The 18,737-nt window shown below is 44.5% G+C and overlaps 2 protein-coding genes across 4 annotated transcripts in view; both read right to left on the reverse strand.

The window, feature by feature from the left end:
• The window catches only part of ZNF480 (zinc finger protein 480), a 95,464-nt gene extending 84,960 nt beyond the window's left edge, over positions 1–10,504 (reverse strand). The window contains exons 1-2 of the mRNA XM_058425027.1: positions 10,483–10,504; positions 3,114–3,215 (exon numbers count right to left, since the gene is read on the reverse strand). The gene's annotated coding sequence lies outside the window, so the exon portion shown is untranslated. The remainder of the gene's footprint in view (positions 1–3,113; positions 3,216–10,482) is intronic.
• The window catches only part of ZNF766 (zinc finger protein 766), a 24,234-nt gene continuing 5,977 nt past the window's right edge, over positions 481–18,737 (reverse strand). Inside the window, exons 1-4 of one of the 3 annotated variants that reach the window (XM_058425040.1) lie at positions 18,397–18,406; positions 11,659–11,785; positions 10,483–10,611; positions 481–3,215 (exon numbers count right to left, since the gene is read on the reverse strand). In XM_058425040.1, coding sequence (XP_058281023.1) covers positions 2,083–3,215; positions 10,483–10,611; positions 11,659–11,785; positions 18,397–18,399 — 1,392 coding nt within the window. In that variant the 5' untranslated portion in view covers positions 18,400–18,406 and the 3' untranslated portion in view covers positions 481–2,082. Of the gene's footprint in view, positions 3,216–10,482; positions 10,612–11,658; positions 11,786–16,473; positions 16,551–18,396; positions 18,407–18,737 lie in introns of those variants that run through there. The other 2 variants (XM_032168966.2, XM_032168965.2) reach the window with 2 other exon arrangements.

The following is an 18,737-nucleotide window of genomic DNA, read 5'->3' on the forward strand; positions in this document are numbered from 1 at the left end:
GGGGGAGGGATAACATTAGGAGAAATACCTAATGTAAATGATGAGTTGATGGGTGCAGCAAACGAACATGGCACATGTATACCTATGTAACAAACCTGCATGTTATGCACATGTACATTAGAACTTTAAGTATAATTTTAAAAATAAATAAAAATAATAGGCCGGGCGCGGTGGCTCACGCTTGTAATCCCAGCACTTTGGGAGGCCGAGGCGGGCGGATCACGAGGTCAGGAGATCGAGACCACGGTGAAACCCCGTCTCTACTAAAAAAATACAAAAAATTAGCCGGGCGTGGTGGCGGGCGCCTGTAGTCCCAGCTACTCGGAGAGGCTGAGGCAGGAGAATGGCGTGAACCTGGGAGGCGGAGCTTGCAGTGAGCCGAGATTGCGCCACTGCACTCCAGCCTGGGTGACAGAGCGAGACTCCGTCTCAAAAAAAAAAAATAATAATAATAATAATAATAATAATAAAATCCTAATGGTGCCTTATTATTGTCTGCTATAAAGTATCCTTCTGAGATGGGATAAAACAATATTGGTAGAAAGAAGGTGAATCATTCACACTTTGGAAAATTTCAACTTTATTGTTCCAAACATGAGAAAATCCAACAGTTGCACATTATGCCAGCAGTTAAATGTGAATCCTACTCAAGAACATGTTCCATTGGTAGTTTGGATTAAACTCTCTACTCTGATTTAACTGTTCTCTCTTCCATTTGAAAAATCAGAGTACTTTTTAATCAGTCTTTGCTCAACAGCAGCTATTACTATCCAATGGAGAAGGTGGACACCATTTCCCCTGCATCGTCTCTACTACGTAATCAGTCCCTAATAACCTCTCTTCCCATAAAAATCCCTGTGTCCTAAAGTCATGGCGTGCTCTATTTCATGGTCATTTGGAGAGCACAGCAGCACTGTGCCTGTCAGGAAAAGTGTGCCAACTGCAATAAGCATGATGACTGCCATCACAGTTTTGTTATTCTCTGTCCACCTCCATGGTCTCTAAATCAGACAATCTTTAATCTGAAAAGGCAGTGTCCTTATTCCTGCAGGAAATTGGATAGAAACGCTCCTCAGCTAATGAAGTCAGCCCTGTCATCTTACTGATTCTTTCCCAGAGACCACAGTGAAAGGCCTGTAGGGAAGGCACATGAAGAGATTTCAAAGTTCAGGTTTAAGTAATAAAAGCTACCCTTTTTGTTTTCTTTTGAGACAGGGTCTCGCTCTGTCACCCAAGCTGGAGTACAAATGGCAAGATTAGAGCTAACTGCTCAAACTCTCAAACTCCTGGGCTTGAGCAATCCTCTTGCCTCAGCCTCTTGAGTAGCTGGAACTACAGACACATGCCAGGGGCCTGGCTTATTTTTTTTTATTTTGTAGAGATGGGCCTTGCTACGTTGCCCATACTGATCTTGATCTCCTGGCGTCAAGTAACCCTCCTGTCTTGGCTTTCTATTGTGCTAAGATTATAGCCATGAACCACTGTACTTGGCCTTTCAAATCCCATTTTTTTTTTTTTTTTTTTGAGACAGAGTCTCGCTCTGTCACCCACGTTGGAGTGCAGTGGCGCGCTCTCGGCTCATTGCAACCTCCACCTCACGGATTCAAGCAATTCTCCTGCCTCGGCCTCCTGAATAGCTGGGATTACAGGCATGTGCCACCATGCCCGGCTAATTTTTTTGTATTTATAGTAGAGACGGGGTTTCACCATATTGGCCGGGCTAGTCTCGAACTCCTGACCTTGTAATCCACCCACCTCAACCTCCTGAAGTGCTGGGATTACAGGCGTGAGCCACGGCACCCAGCCAATTACATTTTTAATAACCCGAACATAACAGACCATTTCCATGTGTCCTTGCACCCTTTATACACATCATATCATTAGGTTCAATATGTTTTGACTTGTTAGCCTTGGCACACACAATCCATTTGTGTGGCTTCACCAAAGATGAATGTTTTGATGTCTAGTGATTTGGTGGGTCTCGATACAGCCTGTGCCACATATAGTATATTTAAATGATTTCTTTCCAGTATACTCTCAGATGTTGCTTATTGCTAGAACTTATGATAGAGTTTGCCAGACTCAGTTTGTAAGGACTCTCTCATGAACACTTCTCTGATGCTGTACAAACCATGAACTATGTCTAAAGACCTTGCCACACACATGGCATCTGTAAGGTTTCTCTCCAGTATGGATTCTCTGATGATTAGCAAGGTGTGAATTCTGAGTGAAGACTTTGCCACACTCATTACATTTGTAAGGTTTCTCTCCAGTGTGAATTTTCTGATGTCGTGCAAGATGTGAAACTTGAGTGAAGACTTTGCCACATTCCTGACATTTATAAGGTTTCTCTCCGTTATGATTTCTCTGATGAACTGTTAGGGAGAACTTGTGCCTAAAAGCCTTGTCACATTCTTTACATTTGTAAGGTTTCTCTCCAGTGTGGATTAACAGATGGGTGGTGAGGCTTGAATGCCCACTAAATTCTTTGCCACATTTATTACATTTGTAAAGTTTCTCTCCTGTATGAATTCTCCAATGTTGTGCTAGGTATGAACTGCTACTATAAACCTTGCCACATTTGTTACATTTATGAGGCTTCTCTCTGGTATGAATTTTCTGATGTCGTACAAGGTATGTAATTCGACTGAAGACCTTGCCACACTCATTACATTTGTAAGGACTCTCTCCAGTATGTACTTTCTCGTGTCGTGCAAGGTATGCAATTCGATTGAAGAGCTTGCCACATTCTTTACATTTGTAAGGTTTCTCTCCCGTACGAACTCTCCAATGTTTTGCAAGGCCTGACTTGTCCCTGAAGGCTTTACCACATTCATGACATCTGTTAGGTTTATCTGCAGTGTGGATTACTTGATGATTAGGAAGGCTTGAAGACACTCTGAAGACTTTGCCCTGCTCATTACATTCGAAAGGTTTTCTCCTAATGTGTGCTTTCTGTTCTTGTGACAGCAATGGAAAGTCAACAAAATCATTCCTGTGTTTATTAAAAATGTGGGTTTTGACCCCAGAATAAATTGTTTGAAGTGGTGAAACTGAAGAACTGTGGCTGACGAACTTTTCAACTTGATTACATTCATAAATCTTCCCCTCACCTTGAAATATCTCCAGTTCTGGCAGAGGTAAGTGAAAGGTTAATCCGAGTTGATTTGTAATAGGCTTGCTTCCTGCTTGGCTTCTCACTGCACAGCTCCTCCCTAGGAAAGCAAGTAAAGAGTGTAATTTCAACCCATGGTTCTGGCATGTTTTTTGTTTTTTTTTTTTTTTTGAGTTGGAGTCTGGCTTTGCCGCCCGGGCTGCAGTGCAGTGGCATGATCTCGGCTCACTGCAAGCTCCGCCTCCCAGTTTCACACCATTCTGCTGCCTCAGCCTCCTGAGAAGCTGGGACTACGGGCGTCCGCCACCACGCCTGGCTAATTTTTTTGTATTTTTAGTAGAGATGGGGTTTCACCGTGTTAGCCAGGATGGTCGCGATCTCCTGACCTCGTGATCCACCCGCTGTGGCCTCCTAAAGTGCTGGGATTATAGGCGTGAGCCACCGCGCCCAGCCTCTGGCATGTTTAGACCCTGACGGAGGAACTGGAATCTGCCTCATCTGACTCAGACACTGGAAGAAATATCAGCATATTTCATATATCACACTGGCAGTGGAGAAAACCCAAAAGGTAGGGTGATGCAATGGAGCAATGGGGAATCTGCAGGACTCAGGAGGATTACGGGTGAGTTTGAGAGGGATTATGAGTAGAGAAATACAACAGAAATTGAAAGCTTCTAAGAAAAAGCAGGATGAGCCTCTCAGGGAAAATGCGACACTTATGAGCAGCTGCATAGGCCAGGTGTGGTGGCTGTAATCCCAGCACTTTGGGAGGGCGAGGCGGGCAGATCACTTGAGGTCAGGAGTTCAATTCCAGCCTGGCCAAAATGGTGAAACCCCGTCTCCACCCAAAAATACAAAAATTAGCCAGGTATGGTGGTGTGTGCCTGTAATCCCAACTACTCAGGAGGCTGAGGCCAGAGAACTGCTTAAACCCGGGAAGCAGATGTTGTGGTGAGCTGAGACTGCGCCGTTGCACTCCAGCCTGAGTGACAGAATGAGAATCCATTTCAAAAAAAAAAAAAAAAAGTCACATGCGGTGGCTCACACCTGTAATCCCAGCACTTTGGGAGGCCGAGGCGGGTGGATCATGAGGTGAGGAGTTCAAGACCAGCCTGACCAACATGGTGAAACCCTGTCTCTACTAAAAATACAAAAAAAAAAAAAAATTAGCCGGCTGTGGTGGCGTGCGCCTGTAATCCCAGCTACTCAGCACTGAGGCAGGAGAAGAATCACTTGAACCCGGGAGGTAGAGGTTGCAGTGAGCCGAGATCATGCCACTCTGCACTCCAGCCTGGGCGACAGAGCGAGAGTCTATCTCAAAATAAATAAATAAAAGTAAATAAATAAATAAAAATAAAATAAAAGGAAAATTAGAAAATATCTTGATATAAAGGAAAATGTAAATATAACACAGCAAAACTCATGAAATGCAACAAAAATAGTGCTGGAAGGGATATTGTAATGATGTATGCATACATGAAAAATAAACAAATGGCTGGGTGCGGTGGCTCACACCTGTAATCCCAGCACTTTGGGAGGCTGAGGTGGGAGGATCTCTTGAAGCCAGGAGTTGCAGACCAGCCTAGGCAACAAAGTGAGACCCTCTATCTCTAAACAAAATAAATAAATAAAATAAAATAAAATAAATTATTGTTTTAATTAGTGAGGCACAGCGTCGTGTGCTTGTAGTCTCAGCTACTCAGGAGGCTAAAGTGAGATCATCACTGGATCCCAGGATCTATGATCATGCTGCTGCACTCCAGCCTAAGTGACACAGTGAGACCCTTCTCTCTTAAAAAATAAATAACTAAACTAGAATAAAATAACATATAAACAACCTAACTTTATATCTCAATAAAGAAAAAAACGAACACGGCCAGGCACGGTGGCTTACGCCTGTAATCCCAGCACGCTGGGAGGCCGAGGCGGGTGGATTGCCTGAGCTCAGGAGTTCGCGACCAGCCTGGGCAACAAGGTGAAGCCCCGTCTCTACTAAAATTCAAAAAATTAGCTGGCCATGGTGGCGTGTGCCCATAGTCCCAGCTACTTGGGAGGCTGAGGCAGGAGAATTGCTTGAACCCGGGAGGCGGAGGTTGCAGTGAGCCAAGATCGCACCACTGTACTCCAGCCTGGGCGACAGAACAGGACTCCGGCTCAAAAAAAAAAAGAAAAAGAAAAAAATGAACACTAAGATAGCAGAAAGAAAAAATAAAGGTTAGAAAACAGAGAAAACAGCAGAGAAGCACTAGAGAAAGTCAGGAAAGTAAGAGTTCACACTTTGAATAAGACTGACAAACCCATGGCCGGGCGCGGTGGCTCACGCTTGTAATCCCAGCACTTTGGGAGGCCGAGGCGGGCGGATCACGAGGTCAGGAGATCGAGACCACGGTGAAACCCCGTCTCTACTAAAAATACAAAAAAAAATTAGCCGGGCGTGGTGGCGGGCGCCTGTAGTCCCAGCTACTCGGAGAGGCTGAGGCAGGAGAATGGCGTGAACCCGGGAGGCAGAGCTTGCAGTGAGCTGAGATTGCGCCACTGCACTCCAGCCTGGGAGACAGAGCGAGACTCCGTCTCAAAAAAAAAAAAAAAAAAAAAAAAAAAAAGACTGACAAACCCTTACCTAAACTAGAAAAAAGAAACATAAAGCATACGATCGAAATAACTACGATTAGAAAGGTAAAAGAGGACATTACAAACAAGTCTATACAAATAAAAATGGAAATTAAATGAGACTCAACAATTATATAACAAAAAATATGATAACCAAGAAAAAAGTGGATAAATTTGTAGATAGACACCACTTACCAAGACTTAACAATGAAGTAGAAAATCTAAACACACCAGTAACAAATAAGGAGACTGAATCAGTTATTAAATACCTACCAACTACAACAGCAATGGACCAGATGACCTCAGTATAAAATTCTATCAAATATTGAAAAAAGAGGCCGGGCGCGGTGGCTCACGCTTGTAATCCCAGCACTTTGGGAGGCCGAGGCGGGCGGATCACGAGGTCAGGAGATCGAGACCACGGTGAAACCCCGTCTCTACTAAAAATACAAAAAATTAGCCGGGCGTGGTGGCGGGCGCCTGTAGTCCCAGCTACTTGGAGAGGCTGAGGCAGGAGAATGGCGTGAACTCGGGAGGCGGAGCTTGCAGTGAGCCGAGATTGCGCCACTGCACTCCAGCCTGGGTGACAGAGCGAGACTCCGTCTCAAAAAAAAAAAAAGAAAAAAAAAAAAAAATATTGAAAAAAGATTTAACACCAATCCTCAAAATCTGCCATAAGGTTGACGAGGAGAACCACTTCTACACTCATTCAATGAGGCTGGTGTTACCTTGAAAGCAGAGGCAAAGGCCCTAAAGGAAACTGCAGAGCAGGCTGGGTGTGGTGGCTCACACCTGTAATCCCAGCACTTTGGGAGGCCGAGGCGGGCGGATCACGAGGTCAAGAGTTCGAGACCAGCCTGACCAACAAGGTGAAACCCCATCTCTACTAAAAATACAAAAATTAGCTGGGCGTAGTGGCATGTGCCTGTAGTCCCAGCTACTCGGGAGGCTGGGGCAGGAGAATCGCTTGAACCCGGGAGGCGGAGCTTGCAATGAGCTGAGATTGCACCACTGCACTCCAGCCAAAAAAACAAAAAAGGAAAACTGCAGAGCAGGCCGGGCATGGTGGCTCACACTTGTAATCCCAGATCAACTGAGGTCAGGAGTTTGAGACCAGCTTGGCCAACATAGTGAAACCCTGTCTCTATTAAAATATAAAAGTTATACGGGCATGGTGGCAGATGCCTGTAGTCTCAGCTACTTGGGAAGCTGAGGGAGGAGAAGCACTTGAGCCCAGGAGGCAGAGGCTGCAGTGAGCCGAGATCACGCCACTGCACTCCAGCTTGGGCCACAGAGTGAGACTCCATCTTAAAACAAAACAAAACTGCAGAGCAATATTCCTGATTAATCTAATGCAAAAATCCTCAACAAAATGGTAGCAAAATAAATTCAGCAGCATATTAAAATGGATCACACCTCATGACCAAGCAAGATTTATTTCAGGAATGCAAGAAGGATGTAATTTTGGAACATTATTCTATGTAATACCCCACAATAACAGAATAAAGAAAAAGAAATCCATGCAATAATCTCAGCTGATGCAGAAAAACATTTGAAAAACCTCAGCAATCATTTATGATAAAAACACTCGCCAGGCACGGTGGCTCGTGCCTGTAATCCTAATACTTTGGAAGGCCAAGGCGGGAGGATCCCTTGAGCTCAGGAATTCCAGACCGGCCTGGCTAACATAGCAAAACTCCACCTCTACAAAAAAATACAAAAATCAGCCAGGCACGTGGTTGAGGTGGGAGGATCGTTTGAGCCTGGAAGGTGGAGGTTGCAGTGAGCCGAGGTCAAGATCACGACAGCATGAGACACCCCCTCAAAAGAAAAAGAAAAAAAGAAAAAAACAACACTCAACACACTAGGAATACGAGGAACCTACTTAACATAATAGAGGCCATATATAAAAAGCCGAAAGGTAACATCATACTCAATACTGAAAGAATGACGGCTTTTCCTTTATAACTGGGGAGGGGAAGCCCACTTGGATTCTTTTTTTTTTTTTTTTAATTGAGCTCTTCGGGATGCAGGTCTTTCTTGACTCTCTGTTCTTCCATCATTTAAATGCAGTGGTACCCACTTGTGCTTATTAGCTCTCTTTCATTGGTTACTGACTGGGTGCACATCCATTATTTCTATTCAGAATACCTCCCTTGGTATCCAGGGAGGACGCGTTGCAGGCTCCTCTGTGTGGTGGTATGATACACATATACATTGGTTTTTGTCCACAGTTCCTGGCTCATAACTCCCATAGCCCTTGCTACGGTCTTTCGTTATAATGTTGGGTTAGACCTTCTCTGCAGACCTTAAGAAAAATAACCTCTCCAACCTTCTCTTCCTGTCCTTTCACCTGCCCTAAGGCAGGACTCTAACTTTCCCCCCACCTTTCTGATTGCGGGTCTTAAGACCTCCCCAGAGAGGGTCCTGCTGTATACCCTGGGGGAAGGAATGCTGATGTCACAAAGCTTCCATCAAAACCCAAGAGGACTGGGTTCCAAGAGCTTCAGGATGTCTGAACACATGGTGGTTTCCTGGAGAGTGGCACGCCCAGGGAGGGCTTGGAAGCTCCACAGTCCTTCCGCCATACCTGTCCCACACGTCTCTTCATCTGTATCCTTGCAATATCCTTCATAATAAACCGGCAAACATCTGAGTGTTTCTGTGACTTCTGTGAGCTGCTCCAGCAAATTAATTGGGCCCAAAGAGGGGATTGTGGAAACCTCAACTAGAAGCCAGTTGGTCAGAAGTTTGAGGACCCAGACTTGCAACTGGTGGCAAGTGGGGCAAGTCTTGGAGACTGAGCCCTAAACCTGCAGGACCTGGCCCTATCTCTAGGTACAGTGTTGGAAGTGAGTTGGAGGACACGCAGCTGCTGTCTGCTGCTTGGTGTATGGGGAAAAACCCCCACACCTTTGGTCAGAGAAGTCTTCTTCTGTGTTGATAACTGTGGTGGTGTGAGAGCAGAGGAAAAACATGGTTTGCGAGTTTTGTGCTAAAAAACCCTGAGATACCAAAATGTGTGATGCTCAAGTCCCTTACTATTGGCCTTCATATGCATGGTTTCTATACCTGCAGATACAGAAAGCCCAGAAAGACCAGGCCATGGTTAGAAGCATAGAATTGTCAGCACCAACCACCATCCTCCAGGAAGGGTACAGGGGCTGGAGATTGAGTTAATATCAATCATGCCTAAGTACTGAAGCCTCCATAAAAATTCCTGAGAGCTTTCACATGCTGAACACATGCGGTGGGCCTGGAGGGTGGCACAGCCAGTGAATCTTCCCACATGCCTCGCCTTGTGAATCTCCTCATCTGGCTGTCCATCTGGATCCTTGGAAACATCCTTCCTCATGAACCAATGAACATAACGAAGTGTTTCACTGAGTTCTGTAAGCCACCCTTGCAAAGTAACCAAACAGAAGAAGGGGGTCGAGGGAACCCTGACTTGTGGCTGGTTGGTCAGATGGGAAGGTGACAACCCCGCTACTGGCAACTGGTGGCTTAGGTGGGGGACAGGCTTGGGAACTCAACCCTTAGCCTGTGGGATGCGACTCTAACTCAGGTAGATAGTGTCACCAATGAATTGCAGGAAACCCCAAAACCGGTTGTTGGTGGGGAGAAATCTCCACACATTTTGGTGATCAGAAATGAAGCATTCTATACCAAGTGGCATGTGAGAGTAGGAAAATCACTGATTTTTTCCCACCTCAAACAGACCTGAACAGGCAAAGAGGGCTTGAAACAGCTCCATGCAGTTTCCAGGACCCAGCTGCAAAAGACAGCAGCCTGTGTTTTCTCATCTCCCCATCAGGTCTTCCCAGTACAGGAAATGGGCAGATCATGAATAGGTCAAGGAGGCAGGTCTACGCAGACCTCAGCTCTGAGGTATAAGGACAGAGAACTGAGCATCAGATAAAATCCCATACAGAAAGAGACCACAGGGGAAAGGGACTCCTTTGAAACAGCGCTCTCTGTGACCCTCAGAATCAAGGACTAAAGAGTTGACAGAAGCCACATGACAGGGTATTGTCCATCATGATAAAAGCCCTTGCTTTTGCCTCTGTTTGGGCTGCAGGAACACTGCAGGGCAAAAACATAAAACTATTACACATCTAAACGACAGCGTGGGCCAAGCGCGGTGGCTCACACCGTAATCCCAGCACTTTGGGAGGCCAAGGCGGGCAGATCACGAGGTCAAGAGATTGAGACCATCCTGGCTAACAAGGTGAAACCTCGTCTGTACTAAAAATACAAAAATTAGCTGGGCATGGTGGCAGAACCTGTAATCCCAGCTACTCGGGAGGCTGAGGCAGGGGAATCACTTGAACCTGGGAGGCAAAGGTTGCAATGAGCTGAGATCACGCCATTGCACTCCAGCCTGGAGACAGAGCGAGACTCCAACTCAAAATAAATAAATAAATACATATATACATAAAGGACATGGTGACAGGTGGGGGTAAAGAAAGATTTCTCTTAAGAACTCACAGGATTTAAACTCTTATTTCTCCACACAATCCTCCCACTTATAGAGAGTTTCCCAAACATGATTTAATAGTGTGGCTCCGGTAGGCATGGGGCACATGCCTATAATCACATCACTTTGGGAGGCCAAAGCAGGAGGACTGTTGAAGCCCAGGAGTTCAAGGCTGCAGTGAGCTATGATGGCCACTGCAATCCAGTGTGGGGGACACAGACTGTCTCAAAAAAAAAAAAAAAAAAATTGTGGCTTTCACTCCATCCATCTGAGCTCTTACCTGTGTTGATATCTTTGATACCTTCCCACCTATCTGGATTTTTTGCTACTTTCATTTCATTCTCCACAGTCCAGGGCTCTGTCCTTTGCTTCATCATGGAGATAACACTCAGGTCAGGAAGACAGATTCCTGTTTATAGAAGAAAGAATCAAGATGTGCTGTGATGTCTCCACAATCCAAGCCCTCTGTCTAGGCAGGAGACATGATATTAAAAATTAATCCTTTTACACCAGTTAGAATGGCGATCATTAAAAAGTCAGCAAACAACAGATGCTGGAGACGATGTGGAGAAACAGGAACACTTTTACACTGTTGGTGGGAGTGTAAATTAGTTCAACCACTGTGGAAGACAGTGTGGCGATTCCTCAAGGATCTAGAACCAGAAATACCATTTGACCCAGCAATCCCATTACTGGGTATATACTCAAAGGATTATAAGTCATTCTACTAAAAATAAATTAAAAAACTAATCAAGAATTCAAGAAAAACATTTCACAAATTCACCCACAGACTGTCTCCTTCTGAATGCTTAGGGAACCCTGTAATAATTGGACATCGAACTCTCTTCCAAGAACTACAGAATCAAAAGCACAGGGGTAGAAAACAGGGAACTGGATATTTTAAAAGTTTGTCATAAGGTTTTATGCACACTTAAACCCAGGTACCACCCAAAGGTGTATCATGAAGGATACAGAATGTCTGAAGAAAGGGTGCATTTCAAGTCTAGAAAGCATACGGGAGCTTTTCATTTCTGAGTCAACAGGGTTTCTTTTTTTTTTGAAACAGAGTCTTGCTCTGTTACCCAGGCTGAAGTGTAGTGCATGATCTCGGCTCACTGCAACCTCCACCTCCTGGGTGCAAGCGATTCTCTTGCCTCAGCCTCCCGTGTAGCTGAGATAACAGGCATACATCGCCACACCTGGCTAATTTTTGTATTTTTAGTACAGATGGGGTTTTATCATTTTGGTCAGGTTGGTCTCGAACTCCTGACCTCAAGCAATCCACCCACCTCAGCCTCCCAAAGTGCTGGGATTACAGGCATGAGCCACCGTGCCCAGCCAAGTCAACAGGGTTTCAATCTCAGTCAAGCAATGCAGGGGCTCCCAAGAGGCACACAAGGGAAAATGCAGAGACACTAAGGGCAGACCCCAACTTCTGGAGGGGCATTATCCTTACCCAGGGAGACCAGGTTCCTGTAGTTCTCCAACATCACATCCCTGTATAAAGCTTTCTGCACAGGGTCCAGGCATTTCCACTCCTCCTGAGAGAATTCTATGGCCACGTCCCTGAATGTCAAGTGTCCCTAAAATAAAAGATGTATTTGACCAACAGGGTATGGAGAGAGTAATTATGTTCACACAAAATGAGAAGAGGGTTGTAAGGATTGACTCAACTGAAGTGCTGACGTGAATATTCTGACATATCCACATTAAGGCATTTTTGAACTAGTTATGTGTCTGTGATTGAGTTTTATTATACTTTTCCATAAAAAGTTATGATATTCTTTAAACTAGTGTAGATTTTTCATTCAATATCTACCTGAGCTGAAGACACCAACTACTTGTATTCTAGCTCAGGTAGATAATGAATATCACCTGGTGTGTCGAACATAATACCTAACACTTCTATAGAGATAATTGTGGGTTAATTTTGTGTCTGGGCATTAGAATCAAACCTAAAGAATCAAACAGTTAAGTAACACATCAGCATCAAAAGTAAACGGACAATTACCTGAGTAAAGTTAAGTTCATGGACAAAAACCTGAATCTGCATAAAAGGTCATTATATATGCATACACATGTATCCTCCTCATAATATGTTACTATTCTTACTGCCATTAACTCATTAACATGATAGTGTAGAACACATTTTTTTTTTTTAATCGACAGAGTCTCAGTCTGTCACCCAGGCTGGAGTGCAGTGGCGCAATCTCGGCTCACTGCAACCTCCGCCTCCCGGGTTCCAGTAATTCTCCTGCCTCAGCCTCCCGAGCAGCTAGGATTACAGGCATGCGCCATCATACCTGGCTAATTATTGTATTTTCAGTAGAGAAAGGTTTCACCATGTTGCTCAGGCTGGTCTTGAACTCCTGACCTCATGCGAGCCACCCACCTTGGCCTCCCAAAATGCTGGGGTTACAGGCGTGAGCCACCGCACCCGGCCCAATAGTGCAGAACACTTATAAGGTTATGGAAAGTATTTCAGATGTAATTTCAACTGTTCAAAAATATAATTTTTTTTTTGAGATGGAGTTTTGCTCTTGTTGCCCAGGCTCAAGTGCAATGGTGCGATCTTGGTTCACCACAACCTCTGCCTCCCAGGTTCAAGGGATTCTCCTGCCTCAGCCTCCCGAGTAGCTGAGATTACAGGTGTGTGCCACCATGCCCAGCTTATTTTGTATTTTTAGTACAAATGGCCTTTCTCCATCGGTCAGGCTGGTCTCGAACTCCCGACCTCAGGTGATCCACCCGCCTAGGCCTCCCAAAGTGCTGGGATTACAGGCGTGAGCCAACATGCACAGCCAAAAGTGTTGGTTCACGCCTGTAATCCCAGCACTTTGGGAGGCTGAGGCAGGCGGATCACAGGGTCAGGAGACCAAGACCATCCTGGCCCACATGGTGAAACCTGTCTCTACTAAAAATATAATAATTAGGCGGGTGTGGCGGTGCATGCCTGTAGTCCCAGCTACTCGGGAGGCTGAGGCAGAAGAATCGCTTGAACCCGGGAGGCAGAGGCTGCAGTGAGCCGAGATCACGCCACTGCACTCCAGCCTGGGTGACAGAGCAAGACTCAGTTTCAAAAAAATAAAAAATAAAATAAAAATAAAAATAAAAAAATTCTTATAAAATGATGTTGTACCTTAACTATAGGCTTGCTTATCCATGCACTCATGCAAACACATCTCATGTACACACTTACACACACTTAGCTTATAAAGTAATACACATACAATTTACACATCAGATGAAATAAGGAGTTGTCTCTCAATGACCTATTTTTTAGATGGTATTTGTCATCTTTTTAAAAAAAAATTCTTAGAGACTGGGTCTTGCTATGTTGTCCAGGTTAGGGTGCAGTGGGTAATCATAGCACAGTACAGCCTTGAACTCCTGATCTCAAATGATCCTCCCTCCTCAGCCTGTAATCCCAACACTTTTGGAGGCTGAGGCGGGCAGATCACCTGAGGTCAGGAGTTCGAGACCAGCCTGGCCAACATGGTGAAACCCCATCTCTGCAAAAAATGTAAAAATTAGCTAGGTGTGGTGGCAGGCACCTGTAATCCAAGCTACTCGGGAGGCTGAGGTAGGAGAATTGTTTGAACCCAAGAGATGGAGGTTGCACTGAGCTGAGATCACACCACTGCACTCCAGCCTAGGCAAAAGAGTGAGACTCCAAAAAAAAAAAAAAAAAAAAAAAAAAGTAAATCATGAAAACAAACATAGAAACTTGAACTCCAGTCACAAATACCTATTTTCAAATATATAAATATGTTTTAAAATTTATGTGAGGTCTATGTTGCCCAGAGTGGTCTCAAACTCAAGAGATCCTCCCATCTCAGCCTCCCAAGAAGCTCAAATTATAGGCTTATACTACTGCACTAACCCATTGCTTTGTCCATTAAAATTTATTCTCTAGTGAGAATTACAAACCACTGCTCAAAGAAATCAGAGAAGACACAAACAGAAAAACATCCCATGCTCATGGATAAGAAGAATCAATATAATTAAAATGACCATACTGCCCAAAGAATTTACAGATTGAAGGCTAATCCTAATGACATTCTTTGCAGAACTAGAAAAAAACTATTTTAAAATTCATATGCAATCAAAAAAGAGCCTAAATAGCCAAGGCAATCCTAAGCAAAAAGAACAAAGCTGGAGGCATCAAGTTATCCAACTTCAAACTACACCACAAGGCTACAGTAACCAAAACAACATGGTACTGGTACAAAAATAGGCACAAAGACCAATGGAACAGAACAGTCAGCCCAGAAATAAGGCCGTGCATCTACAACCATCTGATCTTTGACAAAGCTGACAAAAACAAGCAATGGGGAAAAGACTCCCTATTTCATAAATGGTGCTGGATAACCAGCTAGCCACATGCAGAAGATTGAAGCTGGATCCCTTCCTTATACTATATACAAAAATCAACTCAAGATGGATTAAAGACTTCAGTGTAGAACCCAAAACTATAAAAACCTTGGAAGACAACTTAGGCAATACCATCCTGGACACAGGAATGGGCAAAGATTTCATGACAAAGACACCAAAAGCAATCATAACAAAAACAACAATTGACAAGTGGTATCCAATTAACTTTTAAGAGCTTCTGCACAGCAAAAGAAACTATCGACAGAGTGAGCAGACAACCTACAGAATGGGAGAAAATTTTTGCAAACTATGCATCTAACAAAGGTCTAATATCCAGCATCTACAAGGAACTTAAACAAATTTACAAGAGAAAAACAACCCCATTAAAAAGTGGGCAAAGGGCCAGGTGCGGTGGCTCATGCCTATAATCCCAGCACTTTGGGAGGCTGAGGCAGTTGGATCACCTGAGGTCAGAAGTTCCCAGACCAGCCTGGCCACCACGGTGAAGCTCCGTTTCTACTGAAAATACAAAAATTAGCTGAGTGTGCTGGCAGGGGCCTGTAATCCCAGCTACTCGGGAGGTTGAGGCAGGAGAATCGCTTGAACCTTGGAGGCAGAGGCTGCAATGAGCTGAAATTACACCATTGCACTCCAGCCTGGGTGACAACAGCGAAATTCCATCTCAAACAAACAAACGAAAAAAGTGGGCAAGGGACACGAACAGACACCTCTCAAAAGCAGACATACATGTAGCCAACAAGCGTATGGAAAAAAAGCTCAGTATCACTGATCATTAGAGAAATGCAAATCAAGGCCAGGCGCGGTGGCTCACGCTTGTAATCCCAGCACTTTGGGAGGCCAAGGCAGGCGGATCACGAGGTCAGGAGATCCAGACCACGGTGAAACCCCGTCTCTACTAAAAATACAAAAAAAAAAAAATTAGCCGGGCGTGGTGGCGGGCGCCTGTACTCCCAGCTACTCGGAGAGGCTGAGGCAGGAGAATGGCGTGAACCTGGGAGGCGGAGCTTGCAGCGAGCCGAGACCACGCCACTGCACTCCAGCCTGGGTGAGAGCAAGACTCAAAAAAAAAAAAAAGAGAGAAATGCAAATCAAAACCACAATGAGATACCATCTCATTAGTCAGAATGGCTATTACTAAAAGTCAGAAAAGGCCCAGTGTGATGGCTCACACATGTAATCCCAACACTTTGGGAGGCTGAGGTGGGTGGAGATGGTGAAACCCCATCTCTACCAAAAATTCAAAAAATTGCCGGGCGTGGTGGTATGCATTTGTGGTCCCAGCTACTCAAGAGGTTGAGGTGGGAGGATTGCTTGAGCCTGGGAGGTAGAGTTGCAGTGAACCAAGATTGCACCACTGTATGCAATCTGGATGCCAGATGCAATCTGGATGCAGCCTGGATGACAGAGCGAGACTCTTGTCTCCAACAAACAAACAAACAAAAAAAGGCAGAAAAGATTTCCTGAATTTTTATTGCAGAATTTACCAGGTACTTATGCACATTAATACGTGATTTCTGTGGGCAGCTGCTCTAATCCTGGTCCACAGAGAGCTGACAGTGCATCCAGATGTGGCCCCTGAACAATCCCTGCTGCCCAACAGCACTGACATCACGGGACCCACACCCCGTCTCCATCCATGTCTGGGTGTGAGCCCTTCCCAGGACCATGCCCAGTGCAGCCTCTTCCCAAGTTCATGTCACTGGGTCACAAAAGATGGAATCTAAGCGAGATGAGAGGGACTGAAGGAAGGCATGGGTGAGTGCCAGCAAACCTGTCAGGCAGGATGCTTCAGACTCAGAGAAGATTCTCAACTCCAGCACCCAGCATTTCAGGAAGAAATAAGAAACAGAACAATCTACTGAGAATATCACTTTACCTGAGTAAGTGGCATCCCTGACTCCTCTGCTTTCCTCTTCTGGGCTTCTCCTTCAAATAACATGACTTTTTTTTTTTTTTTTTTTTTGAGACGGAGTCTCACTCTGTCCCCCAGGCTGGAGTGCAGTGGGGCGATCTCAGCTCACTGCAAGCTCCACCTCCCGGATTCATGCCATTCTCCTGCCTCAGCCTCCCGAGTAGCTGGGACTACAGGCTCCCGCCACCATGCCCAGCTAATTTTTTGTATTTTTAGTAAAGACGGGGTTTCACCATGTTAGCTGGGATGGTCTCGATCTCCTGACCTTGTGATCCACCTCCCTCGGCCTCCCAAAGTGCTGGGATTACAGGCGTGAGCCACCGCGCCCGGCCAACATGACTCTTTAGAAGTCAATCCTGAATGTCAAAAATATGCTGTTTAGGGTTTAGAATCAACATACTTTCTTGCTGTGCCACAACCACACACGTAGGGAAGACTTCACCCTGTGGAAACACGGTCCTCTGCTGCCCACTGCGTCAGAGTTGATGCCGGGACAATAAACTCCTACAGGAAGAACAAGTGAGTTTTTGGCCCCTTTCTTCAGAACCCGCTCCCCTCCTAGAGAAGCCCACACACACGCTGCAGCAGTGGGGAGCTGGGCTGGACTAATCTCCCCTTCAGGGTGCAGACCTGGCTCTGACCAAACCCCATGCAGAACACAGACCCCCTCACCTCTTTGTGAATCAGAGGCTGAGCTCAGCCTTCAGAAATGAGGACACGGCTTCGGTGCTCAATGCTGGATACAGAATACAGTAAAATCCCTTTATCCAAGGGGATATGGTGCAAAACCCCGAGTGAATGAAACTTGGAACAATGCTGAACCCTATTTACTCCACTTAAAGGATGCATGTGACAGATTCTCACTGGCATATCCAAATTGCCAACATCAATGCTCATGTGCTTGGGGGACATGTTAAGTAAAATAAGGATCACTTAAACAAAACCAATGAGATACCACAAAATTGGATCTGATCAAAAAGACTACTATTAAAAACAAAACAAAAAAGAAGACTATTAACAGATTAATGGGCAGACAGAGTATACAGTGCGTGGGGTCTGTATCCATGGATTCAACCAATTATAGACTGAAATTTTTAAAAAAGGAAGCAATATACCAACATAAAACAGCAATAAAATAAAAATAATACAAGAAAACAACCCAGTATAACAAGTATTTACATAGCATTTGTATTTAATTAGGTATTACAAGTAATCAGATGGATTTATAGTATATGGGAGGATGCGGAGGATGTGCATAGGTTATATGCAAATACAGTCACACATTGCTTAATAACAGGGACATGTTCTGAGAAAAGCATTTTCAGACCATTTCATTAGAGTGAACTTACACAAACCAAGATAGCATAGCCTACTACACATCTGCTATATATAATACAGCCTACTGCTAAAAACCTGTAGGGCATGCTATGTCCTGAATACTATAGTCAACTGTAACAATGGTAAGTACTCGTAAGTCAAAACATATCTAAATATAGAAAAGGTACAGTAAGGCCAGGCACGGCGGCTCACGCCTCTAATCCCAACACTTTGGGAGACCAAGGCGGGTGGATCATCTGAGGTTGGGAGTTCGAGACCAGCCTGGCCAACATGGGGAAACCCCTTCTCTATTAAAAACACAAAAATTAGCCAGGCATGATGGTGGGTGCCTGTAATCCCAGCTACTCGGGAGGCTGAGGCAGAAGAATCACTTGAACTCAGGAGGCAGAGGTTGCAGTGAGCCAGGATTACACCACTGCACTCCAGCCTGGGTGACAGAGTGAGATTCTGTCTCAAAAAAAAAAAAAAAAAAAAAAAGAAAAAGAAAAAAATACAGTAGTCATATGGTATAAAAGTTTAAAAAATGGTACACTTGTCTAGGGCACTTACCATGAATGGAGCTTGGAGGACTGGAAATTGCTGTGGGGGAGTGAGTGAGTGATGAATGAATGCGAAGTCCTAGGACATGACGGTACACTACTACAGGATTTATAAACACTGCACATTTAGGCTGCACTAACTTCACAAAAAATACTTTTTTCTTCAGTAATAAACTAAGCTTACTTACTGCAACTGTTTTACTGTATAAACTTTTAAATTTAACTTTTTGACTCTTTTGCAATAACAGCTTAAAACACAAACATTGTACAGCTATACAAAAATATTTTATCTTTTTACCTTAATTCTCTAAACTTTTTCTTGTTTTTAATTTTTTTTTTTTTTTTTTTTTA

This window comes from Hylobates moloch, unplaced genomic scaffold (assembly GCF_009828535.3).
Source record: "Hylobates moloch isolate HMO894 unplaced genomic scaffold, HMol_V3 SCAFFOLD_12, whole genome shotgun sequence".
Taxonomy (NCBI): Eukaryota; Metazoa; Chordata; class Mammalia; order Primates; family Hylobatidae; genus Hylobates; species Hylobates moloch.